Genomic DNA, 12,139 nt, shown 5'->3' on the forward strand with positions numbered 1-12,139 from the left:
AGGAGAGGGCTATCTGAATAAACAAGCAGAAAGACTGTCACCATACACCTCTGATCTTATAAATAAGACACTTCCAAAGCAGCAAAACCAGTTTTTAAAAGCTGACTAATAGATAAGGTGTGTTGTGTTTAGCCATTTCTTGTTAGGTATTAGTAATGGATTCCCAATGACTTGAGCCAAAAATGAATCAAGTTAAATGAAAACTGACATCTGATATGAGCATATATTATGAGTCTATTCAAGCACAGTTTGGAAGTTAGCAAACATTTAAATCCTCACATCTCTACAATGTAGGTCAAAGAAGTATGATTCTTCTGTTGTATGAGAGAAATGGCTATAGAGAGGTAACATGTCTAGTCATAGTTAAGACAACAGTAGGGGACAGTGCTTTGGTCTCCTGATTGCCATGCCAGCATCATAATTCATCTGTGAAGGGTGGCTTGGTTGTGGGAAACTATAAAAACTAGATGCAAAAGTAAAATGCAACCTTGTTTGGTGACGTCCAGTTCCTCTGGAATTAGGAAAAACCACTTATGTTTAAGAACAGGAGTCAAATCAATTTTTATGGAAACAGATACACAAAAACCTTTTCTGTTGGGTCTAGCAGGTCTAGACAAAAAATCTCCCTCTTTTCCTTTTATATTTTCCTCATCCTCTTCTTGTAGCGCTGGTTGAAAACTGGGGAAGACCCCATGAGGCTATCAGTGGAGTGGGAACCATAGCTGCTATCTGAGTCATCAGGGCTCTGAGGAATCCCAGCTTCACTCATGCCTGACATGGGCTCCTCGAAGACATCACTGCCCAGCACACCATGCCCAGAGACATTGCCTTCTTCACTCTCTTGAGGCTCCATTTTCACATGGGCCAGATTCCAAAGAGGAGAAGCATTTACCTCTGCACCTAGAAACAGGAAAAACAGACATATACCTCGTGGTAAGCCAAGTGTAGAACAAAGTAGAGTAAATATATCACTCAGGACCAACTAATATTCTTTGAGCTCAGTTTTTACTCTGATTCTGTACTTGGTTGGAGAATATGGTTGTTATTCTCTGCTCCAAAAAGTTAACCATCACCAAAAAATTACCAACTCTGATTATCTTCTTTTCCATTTCTTTTACTTTTCTCGCTACCTCACCTACCTCCATTTTCTCTAAGCCAGGGAAATGAAACTAGGCAGGTAGAAAGATCTCGTTTCACAGCCCAAAGACAGGCACAACCACAGGCCTTGTTCAGTTGTTTAGCGTGTCTGTCCTTCCTTCCTTCTTTTATGTGGCCATCTTGTTTTCCTGCCTTTTGTTTGGGTCTCTGGTCATCTCTCTCACACATTATGAAAAGTTAATGGTCACAACATAATGCTAACAGCAGTTCTCTACCTAGTCTCCTTTGAAGAGACATGGTCCCTAAGTCCATAACAGTTTCTCTTTGGCCCTCCCACCTCTCTATGTACTCTAGCAATGCTGCTGTTATGGTTATTCTTCCATAGTGAAAGACTCTCTGCCAACACTTTTCAAAGTATGACCTAATTCCATTTAGACCACATTTGAGAATTTGCTACTTGAGTCATTTGTGCATTGATGAAATGACAATTTATATTTGTAAACAACTGAGTGTCCAGACTAATTTGCAACCTAACTGACAGGTAACCAGTCAGTTGTCCTGGTTCTGAAGGTTTCCACAGAGTCTGGAAAAAGAAGACAGCTACCTCTAACTGGGAAGCCCTATATCAATGTCTTTCATCTTTAATTTGTTAGAGTACTGTAGCAAGGAAGCCCAACTCAGAACATCCTTGTGCAATTAATACTCCTCCATCTATCTGGCAGCTGTCTTATTCAATTAAGTATAAGCATCCAGAAGGACCAATACAGAATACTAAAAAAAATACTAAAGGAGGAAGGGGTTATCTTCCAAACCAGCTGGATCACCTGAATCTGCCCTGGTAATCAACGGGACAACACAATATTGCATCTACATCTTAACTAGGGATTATTTTAAAGAATGCCTGTAAAGCTGTGCTCATTCTCTCTTCACTAATTAGAAAGAGAAAAATGCTGGGATCCCCAGATAGGTGAAACGGTATTCGTTTTAGGACTTTTCATTCTGCCCACTGCTGCTTTTGTTCTTCTACCTCTTGAGCTTGATTCCAAAAAGCAAGAAGTACTGAAATTGGCAGATCTCCCAGAATCAAAGTGAGTATATTTATTTGTCTTACTTGAAGCCTGTGGTGAAGCTTCAACCTCCAGGTTGGATGGGAAGCGTTCACTCTGAGCCCCAAGCACTCCCATGGGCAGTGACTGGTCTCCAGAAGTAAGGTCAGCCTCCAGTTCCTCACTGACAGGAAAGGTGATGTCACTCACAGGTTCCTCCTTGATCTTCACAGGTTTAGTGTCCTCTGTGGCCTTCTCAGGATTAACAATCCTTTCATATTCTTCAGAGAGTTGCTTACTAATCTGTTGGCAAGCAAGAGTCAATTTTCCAAGGAAATGTTAAAAGCAAGTTGTATAGTCAGCTTGTGACATTGGGAAAGCCAGCAGAATATGAATAACAGAATTTTTAAACATTCACTGCCAATGGAAGGGATTTGTTTAAGATATTGAGTTTGCATTTATGAGTGATAGAGATACGTAAAGAAAATTGGTTTGGCGGCTAATGTCTCTGTCATTAATTAAAAGTTACATAAAGGTAAAAAAATGTGTTAAAGATAAAACAGAACTGGGACAAAAGATTACATTTTTGGCTATAAAAAACAGTAGTAGGCTGGCCATGGTCATTCACACCTGTCATCCTGGCACTTTGGGAGGCCAAGGTGAAAGGACCACTTGAGCCTAGGAGTCTGAGACCAGCTTGGGCAACATCTAGTAAGATCCCATCTCTACCAAAAAATAAAAAAAATAAATAAAATAAAATAAAATAAAATAGCTGGGCATGGTGGTTCACACCTGTGGTCTCAGCTACTCAGGAGGCTGAGGTGGAAGGATCACTTGTACCTAGCAGATAAAGGCTGTAGTAAGCTGTGATTGTGCCACTGCACTCCAGCCACTCCAGCCCAGGTGACCCTGTCTAAAAAAAAAAAAGAAAGGTTGACATATGTATCCCAGGTGAATGGATAATCAATGGTGTGGGAAATCTGGATCACTTAGCAAAGACTTTTTTTTCTTGGGTGTTAATTCCTAATCATATTTTAGACTTGCAGAAATGGAAACAGTGAACAAATGACTTAGGAGCACAGGGTTGAAGTGATTAGATATTTCTGGTTCTAATCAAAATCATCACCTCCCGTAACCCATCCTCCAGGCATTAATCATTTTACTCTGGTTTTTTCATAGCACTTAACATTACCCCAAATTGCATTTTTGTGTGTGTATGTGCTTAGAGACAGGGTCTTGCTATGGTTGCCCAGGCTGGCCTTAAACTTCTGGCCTCAAACGATCTTCCCACCTCAGCCTCCCAAGCAGCTTATTAGATATACAATATATATATTATAATTCCAGTCAAACCATTATATTAGCTGCTTCAGAGGCTGAGACACCAGTAGGAGGTCTGTGTTCTCTTTTTTTTTTTTTTTTTTTTTTGGGACAGGTTCTTGCACAGGTTGGAATGCAATGGCACAATCATGGTTCATAGCAGCCTCAACTTTCTGGTCTCAAGTGATCCTCCCACTTCAGATTCCCAAGTAGCTGAGACCACAGGCATGAGCCACCATGTCCAGCTAATTTTTATTTTTTAATTTTCAGTAGAGAGAGGGTCTTACTATATTGTCTAGGCTGGTCTTGAACTCCTGGCCTCAAGCAATCCTCCCACCTCAGCTTCCCAAGTAGCTGGGATTACAGGCATGTGCCATCATGCCCAGCTCCTGAAATTGTTTTCATCATTATTTGTTTACTTGTATTTGTCTCCCTTCAACAAGAATGTAAGCTCAGGTAACTTATTAACTGCCAAACCCCACAATGCCCGACTCACAACAGGCACTCAATAAATACTTGTTGAATAAAATCAAACTAACTGCATTCTCTCAGATTCTATATATTTGTGTATAGTTTCTTCTAAAGGAAGTATCAGTGAATGTGGCTGTTCATTGACTAAAGGAGGCCCATGGTATTTGGCCGGGAACATCGCTAGGGCCATCATAAAAGTAGGTTAAGTTCACTCTGTTCCATGACTCTGTGCCCTGCACTCTAGACCAAGTGTTCTGGGATCCTGCTGAACACTGCTAGATTGTACAGACATCTATGCCCACTTTCCAACAGGGTCGCCTCACCTGGAGCATGTAACTGTGATAGTCCTTGATGCGGTGCTGCCAGAACTTCTGGAGGGAGAGCACACTGCCAATACCCACTTCATGGAATACCTGCTCCATCACATCAGGAAAAGGAGTCTGTCCCAACCGAGCCTCCCGGTCCACAGCAAAACGCAGCAACTTGGTAAACTTAAGGCAATACTCGTGTGCCACATCAGTTAGGGTCTCCAGGACACTTTCGTTAGCACATTCAAAGCCTGTGTGGGCCAGGATTGTGGCCACTGCCTGGTAGAGCAGCTGCCGACAGGAGTGCCAGCTGAGTTCAGTCACAGGTTCCCCTTTTCCACTGAAAGTGGAGATGTGGTAGTGTTATTAATGTTCTTGCAAAGGGGCGATGACATCTCCTGTCTCCCTAGGAGTTTTACAATTCCAGTCAAGCCACTGGCCTAGCTTTCCAGGGAAATTCTATCCAAGTTACATAGCTCAGTTTTATCCTGCTGCTATCAGAGCATGTCTTAGCAACCCACGGTCATATCTTTGAGCTCCTACAAAGATACAGTTTGAACAGGCAATACACAGTCCAAAAGGATATCTAGTGAAAAGAAAGTTTCCTTCTAGCAACTGTTCAGTTTTGATCACTTTTAGGATTAAGTTTAAGAGTATAGCCCAGCCACTGCTCAATGATGCTCTAATTATTTTACCACAACCTAGTTTTCATACATGCTGGGCAACATATTAATACAAACTTTTAGAAATTCATAGTTCCAGTGAAGAGATTCTTCACAGCTTGCCAGGAGTTTAAGATTCTCAGATTCTCATAAAATTACAAGGAATCGGCTGGGCGCGGTGGCTCAAGCCTGTAATCCCAGCACTGTGGGAGGCCGAGGCGGGTGGATCACGAGGTCAAGAGATCGAGACCATCCTGGTCAACATGGTGAAACCCTGTCTCTACTAAAAATACAAAACATTAGCTGGGCATGGTGGCGTGTGCCTGTAATCCCAGCAACTCAGGAGGCTGGGGCAGGAGAATTGCCTGAACCCAGGAGGCGGAGGTTGCGGTGAGCCGAGATTGCGCCATTGCACTCCAGCCTGGGTAACAAGAGCAAAACTCCGTCTCAAAAAAAAAAAAAAAAAAATACAAGGAATCCTTTCAAAAGAGGGAAATATTTTAAAAAAAGTAATTTAAAAATTTAAAAATATTTTTAAAAAAGTAATTTAAAACACATATAGCTTACAAAGTATTTTCATCCTATCCTGTGTTGTGCAATGGGTAGGGTCTGTATTATTATTATTTCTATTTGCCAGGAGAGGAAACTGAGGTTCAGAAGGGCTGACTTGCCAAAATTTGTTTACATGTCATTAATATATGGTAAAGCTTCTGACTCCAGAAACCGTATTCTTCATAATACACCATTTTCCCCCAATCACTACTGTAGAAATCTTAATATTTCTAAGAAAAACCTGGGCTATTTGATCTAAAAATAACTTAAGAAGCTTTTAATAATTTATCTGTCTCTTGAAATTATCTACTGGCCTCTGCCTACCCCTGACAAAGGCATTTATTTTACCAATAAAGATAAAATAGAGCACAGAAAGTCATTTTTCCTTGGTTCATACTTGCCATGTGTCATCATGTACTGTTCAAGAGTGCCTGAGGAGTTATCTACCCACTAAACTCTGACCTGTTCAATAGCAACTATTGCAGTTTATATAATAATTTGAGAATAGGACAACTAATTGCCAAGTAACTTTTCATTTACTATCATCATCATTTCCATGGCCAGTGTCTCTGGGCCAAAGGCTAAAGGCCTCAGAAGTACCTAATAAACAGAGAGAACTAATCCAATATCACTTTCCAAGAATAATATCTGTACCTCTTTCAAAGGAAAATAATTTTTTGGTGCCTCCAAAGCTGATGCAAATTATTTTTGTTATACAGTTTCTTAAATATGCATAAAGTAAAACCAGGAACAAACTTTTGATGGTCCTAACTCTTACTAACAATATAAATTTGACACAAAATTAAAAATGAATAACACCATCAATTTAATATATTATATTGTTGAAATTAAATTGCCCTCAATATGTGAATACAGCATTGATTGCCACAGAGCAAGTTTTTTGAGTTGGGTGTGCATATAATTATGCCTCCCCTTTTCATTATTCCAGTGACTTCAGAACCTTTGATTACAATGCACCTTGATATCATCTGGCCTTCACCTGGCCCAAATGAAATGCAACCCTTACGTTATTCAGTCTAGTTCTGTAATTTTCTCATTAGTTTGGGAACCTCTAAAATAATAATATCAGCAACAGGCAGATGTAGTAAATAACATACCAATATCACTTTTGTTGTATTCTTGCCAAACATATTTTATCTGAATCTAATCTTCAGGAAATAACCCAGTAATTGGGACATTCTACAAGTGACCTGAACTCATAAAAGACTATAAAGAGGCGTGACAACCAGATACAATGCATGAATCTTTGTTAGATCCTGGTTAGGGGGAAAATATATTTACAAAAGATATTTTGGGGACAACTGGAAGAATGTGAATATGAACTTATTGATATTATGTTCATTTACTGTGGTGTGTTAATAGTGTTATGATTATGCAGGAAAATTTCCTTATTCTTAGGATATGCATGCTCAGGAATTTAGGGTGAAATATGGTGATGTCTGCAACTTTAAAATGTTTTGGGAAAAAAAATGTGTACGTATGTAAGTATACACACTTACACATATGTGAGAAAGTAAATGTGGCAAAATATTAAACATTGGTGAATCATGGTGAAGGGTATTTGGATGTTTGTTGACTATTATTTACATATTTCTGTAGGTTTGGCAAATTTCAAAATGAAAAGAAAAAAGTAATTGTTTGGCGTTAAATACAAACTGGCACACTGAGATCTAGTAGTAGCTCCAGGTTATAAGGCAGTCATTCAGAGGATGTGGAGCAGAGCTTCTCAAACTTAAATGCACATACAAATCTCCTGAAGATCTTGTTAAAATGCAGATTCTGATTCAGCAGGACTGGGTGAGGCCTGAGATGCTGCATTTTTAACAAATCCCCAGGTGATGCTGCTGCTGCAGATCTTGGACCAGATATTGAATAGCAGGGATCTAGAACATTTTTATACTATTCTTTTTTGTTTTGTTTTGTTTGTTTTAAGACAGAGTTTCACTCTGTGACCCAGGCTGGAGTACAGTGGCGAGATCTGCAACTTCTGCCTCCCGGGTTCAAGTGATTCTTGTGCCTCAGCCCTGAGTAGCTAGGACTACAGGTGTACGCCACCACACCTAATTTTTGTATTTTTAGTAGAGATAGGGTTTTGCCATGTTGTCCAGGCTGATTTTGAACTCCTGGCCCTAAGTGATCCACCCACCTGTACCTCCCAAAGTGTTGGGATTACAGGCGTGAGCCACTGGACCCAACTTATTATTTCTTAATCTATGTTATCAAAATGAAAACACACAATTTAAAGATTCTTGTATAGATGATTGGATTCCTAAAAATACCAGAATAAGTCCATGAATCCCAATTTGAAGACACTGAGCTAAACACATAATATATTTTTTACATTAACTAGAAAGACCAGATCCTAAGGACTATGAGGCCATGGCCTTTTTTTACATACCAGTGTATTACCCTGCTCCTAGAAAAGTGCTTGGCACATAGTAAGCACTGAAAAAAATTAAAAAATACAGACCCCGGATTCTGAAGACTGGCATTCAAAACTTAAAAATCCCACTAACTACCTGAGAAACCTTGGCCAAGTCAATTACTCTTATCCTCAGTTTCCTTACGTGGAAATAGAAATGCTATTACAGGTTTAACAGGGTTGTTGGGAAGATGACTTGAGAAAAGCAAGATACAGCAAAGCCTTGCCTTACCGATAAAAGTCACTCTCTGGGTCACTGTGCCGGATCTGGAATGGTGCATTGGGATTCTTACAATCTAAAGGCAGGAGGTCATCAGGGAGAGGAGGTGATCCAGGGCATGAGGGAAGAGGTTCACTCTCTTCAGTCTTTATACCTTCTGACTGCTGCTGATTCTGGGCCTGAGCTGTGGCAATAAGGTTGCGAAGACGTCGGTTGTGCTGGATCAACTGAATTGTATGGATGGTGAGACTACATGGCTCTGAGGGAATGTCCAGCATAGTGGGGGGCTTCGGCTTGTTGGCTGAGGGTTGGTGCAGGGGTGGGTCATGGACTTCCACCAGACGGAACTCCCGTGGGAGCAAATCGAAGGAACTTCTGTTGGTCTGGCTTGATGATATTGGTATCTCTCCCCAGTATCTCAACATTTCAGAATAAGAAGAGAAGAGATCTCAGGATAAATGTAGACAATAACCTAAAAGTAATGTGTTTAAATCTCTGGCAACTTTAGATTATAGGTTTCTGTAGTGAAAAATACGAGTTCTAGCCAGTTATGTAGTAAAAAGTAGGCTATTTGTGACCACTTAGAAAAATGTCAGTGTCAGCAAAACTGTAGGACCAAAGAGGTTCTCCCTAAACAAATTAAAAGAAATGTAACTGTTAGATGCTGGTTATTGTCATACTATGATAATTCCTGCTAGACTGAACGACAGGGTAGAATTTGGGTCATTAGTGGACCAACAGCTACAACAGCATCCGGGCTCTAGTATCCCTATTTTCCATCTCACCTCACTAACTCATTACCAGAAGTACCAACATGATCAATCCTGAACAATAAGCAAGGCCTGATATAAGTATCTTGACACATCTTTGCTGGATCAATAGGAGAAAAGTGAGTAGGGTTAAAGATAATAAGAAGTGATTCTTATTTTGTGTGTCTCAGGCATGGTCCTGGTGGATAAATTTATGAACCACTAATCTAAATGGCATTATGTTTTCAACTTTTGACATTTAGAATGTGAGCAATTTCTGCTGGCTTCTAATTGGTATCCCTTCCTCCAATCTCTCTTTGTATGTAATCTATTCTCTACCCTGCTGCTACGCTCTTTAAAACTTAAATCTAATGGCTTCCCATTGCCTATTGGAAAAAGTCAAAATTCCTTGGCTTATCATTCAACAAAATTCACAATCTGGTTTCAACTCACCTTTGCAGATTCATTGCCCATATGTCTCTTCAAGTTCAACAAACATTCATCAAATGCCAGGCATTCTGTGTGGGTCAAAGATTGATAATGTGAGATCCCTGCCCTGAGGTGAGGAACAGAAACTGAAGCAAAATATTTCAATAAGAAAATATGTGGTAAGTACTGTTCTGGAGGTATATGGACCTGGGGTAGTGGAAGCACAAAGGAGGAGATTTCTGGATGAAATGACTACCTTTGTTCTAACAAAATTATACTATTCCCTTTCTTGAGAATGCTATGCATTTCCACAGTTGACACTTTCAGCTGTGAACTCTGCCAGAAATGCTCTGACAACCCTGCCCATCCCTGGCAGACTCATATTCATTTTTAAGTACAGCCTAAGTCCCCACCCTCTGTTACTTTCCCAGTGCATCTCCCTTTCTCTGTTCTCACGGCGCTTTGCTTGTCTATGTCACAGCATTTATCCTTGGATTTTAATTAGTACCTATCGCAATCGATTTTTTTCTCCTGTGTATTTCTTACGGCCATGGTCTTCTTACAGGGCCAGGCACACAGAAATATTAGGCATTTGTTGAATGTTTACTATATACCGGACTTCACCTTTTTTTTCTTTTTTTTTTTGAGACGGAGTTTCGCTCTTGTTACCCAGGCTGGAGTGCAATGGCGCAATCTCGGCTCACCGCAACCTCCGCCTCCTGGGTTCAGGCAATTCTCCTGCCTCAGCCTCCTGAGTAGCTGGGATTACAGGCACGCGCCACCATGCCCAGCTGATTTTTTGTAGTTTTTAGTAGAGACGGAGTTTCACCGTGTTGACCAGGATGGTCTCGATCTCTTGACCTCGTGATCCACCCGCCTCGGCCTCCCAAAGTGCTGGGATTACAGGCGTGAGCCACCACGCCCGTCCTTTGCGAGCGTGGGGCGCGGGGGCGAAAGAGTCTCACTCTGTAGCCCAGGCCGAAATGCAGTGGTGCAATCATGGTTCACTGTAGCCTCAATTTCCCCGAGTCAACCAATCCTTCCACCTCAGCCAATTGAGTAGCTGGGACTACAAGCGCGCGCCACGAAACCCGGCTTTTTTTTTTTTTTTTTTTTGGCGAGACAGGGTCTCGCCATGTTGCCCAGCCTCCTCTGGAACTCTTCGGCTCAAGCAATCCTCCTGCCTCAGCCTCCAAAAATGTTGGGATTACCGGCATGAGCCACCCGTTCGGCTGGTCGTTATTGTTTAATTCAATTCTTCCAACAACCCTATGAAGCTCATAATATTATTATCCCCATTTTTCAGAGTGGTGGCTGAGGCCTAGTGTCTTGCACAATGTCACAAATGGCGAGGTCGAAAATCGACAGTCTCCAGAGTTTGCACTCTTAACCACTAAACTATTCTGCCTTAATAATTAGTTTCAGAAAAAAATAAATGAATGAACGAAATAACAAAAAGTCGCCCTCTTCCCTAACTTTACCGAAGGAAGCACGAAGAACAGGCAGGGAGCCCAAGGAATGCTCAAGTCCCTCCAGGGGTTTCTTCCGGTGCGGTCCGCCGGCGCAGGCGCCAATCACAGGGTCCTGAGGTCGCCTGAGGTCCAGGGCAGCCGGAAGACGGGGAGGTCTGTCTGGACCTGAACCGAGGCAAGGAGGTGTCACTATTCACTGCTGCGTCGCAGAGCGGGCTGGGCGACTGGACCCCTAGAGGCCTGAGGCAAGGGTCGCGTCAAGCCCCAAAAGCCGGTTTGTTGATTAGTGGTCTATGACCGCCGGAAGCGCTTCTTCTAGATCAAGCTATGCCACAGGAAGTCATTACTATCCCGTTGTATCCTCTAAAGATGTCCCTGTTCTGCATAGCATCCCGACAGCCGTTTTTTCTCGTATTATGACCTTCTCGTGTTGGCACCACTTTGCAACGCTCTAGGTCGTGAAGGAGCAACTTCACCATCGCCGCCTACGACGCCACTGGGAGCTTGGGAGAGTGGGACGTGGACAGGAACGTAAAGACCGAAGGATGAGGTTTCGAAGGAACAGACTTCGAGGTTGCACCGGTTGAGGATGGCTGACATTCTCTCTCACTCCGAGCCGCAGACGTCGCAAGAGCTCTGTGTCGACTTCAAGAAGCCAGCACTGCTGGTGCCCCCAGCGGCGCGGAGTAAGGCCCCAACCACCAGTCCTTCAAACCCTGAGAAGGTGAAGAAGGAAGGGCCCACCGCGTTGCAGGACTCCAATTCTGGGGAGCCCAAGGTCCCGCCTCCTCAGCCGGACTGCGGGGATGTTAGGAGTCCACAGGAGGAGCAAGCGCGCCCCCAGACAGCGGTTTCTTCCCCTGGCTGTCAGGCCCGGGCTCCCCCCTACCAGGAGCCTCCATGGGGTGGCCCTGCCACAGCCCCCTACAGCTTAGAGACCCTGAAGGGCGGCACTATCCTTGGCACCCGTAGCTTGAAAGGGACGAGTTACTGCCTTTTCGGGAGGCTGGCTGACTGCGACGTGTGCCTAGAGCACCCTTCGGTGTCTCGGTACCACGCAGTGCTTCAGCACAGGGCGTCTGGTTCTGGCGGAGAATGCGACAGCAACGGGCCGGGCTTCTACCTCTACGATCTGGGAAGCACCCATGGCACTTTTCTCAACAAAACTCGCATCCCACCTCGCACCTACTGTCGAGTCCACGTTGGGCATGTTGTTCGCTTCGGAGGCAGCACCCGGCTCTTTATCCTCCAGGTAGGTAGAAAAACCTAGAATTGAAATCTCGGGCTTATTGGGCTGCGTTCCTGAGCTTCTTAAGCTTTCGATGAGGAAGAAGAATCTCCCACTCAGCGATTACAAACATGAAGGAATCAA

General features: G+C 42.8%; 2 protein-coding genes across 4 annotated transcripts in view; one reads left to right on the plus strand and one right to left on the minus strand.

Annotated features, from left to right (window-relative positions):
• Nucleotides 1–209: 209 nt before the first annotated feature.
• Nucleotides 210–11,084, minus strand: SUPT7L (SPT7 like, STAGA complex subunit gamma). 3 transcript variants are annotated; one of them, XM_032301361.1, is made up of 6 exons: nucleotides 10,777–11,084; nucleotides 9,320–9,422; nucleotides 8,130–8,747; nucleotides 4,256–4,580; nucleotides 2,210–2,447; nucleotides 210–900 (listed from the first exon to the last, which is right to left on the minus strand). In XM_032301361.1, exons 3-6 carry the CDS (start codon nucleotides 8,540–8,542, stop codon nucleotides 638–640), a joined length of 1,239 nt encoding a protein of 412 aa, XP_032157252.1. In that variant the 5' UTR covers nucleotides 8,543–8,747; nucleotides 9,320–9,422; nucleotides 10,777–11,084; the 3' UTR covers nucleotides 210–637. The 3 variants fall into 3 exon arrangements, with proteins under 3 accessions (XP_032157252.1, XP_032157251.1, XP_032157253.1); XM_032301360.1 differs by having other exon boundaries at nucleotides 8,130–8,534; nucleotides 10,777–11,060; XM_032301362.1 differs by lacking the exon at nucleotides 8,130–8,747 and having other exon boundaries at nucleotides 10,777–11,069.
• SLC4A1AP (solute carrier family 4 member 1 adaptor protein) overlaps nucleotides 10,925–12,139 on the plus strand; it is a 29,187-nt gene continuing 27,972 nt past the window's right edge. Inside the window, exon 1 of the mRNA XM_032301356.1 lies at nucleotides 10,925–12,019. Coding sequence (XP_032157247.1) covers nucleotides 11,357–12,019 — 663 coding nt within the window. The 5' untranslated portion in view covers nucleotides 10,925–11,356. The remainder of the gene's footprint in view (nucleotides 12,020–12,139) is intronic.

The sequence above is a fragment of the Sapajus apella genome, unplaced genomic scaffold, assembly GCF_009761245.1.
Source record: "Sapajus apella isolate SASKATOON/1434 unplaced genomic scaffold, GSC_monkey_1.0 scaffold44, whole genome shotgun sequence".
Taxonomy (NCBI): Eukaryota; Metazoa; Chordata; class Mammalia; order Primates; family Cebidae; genus Sapajus; species Sapajus apella.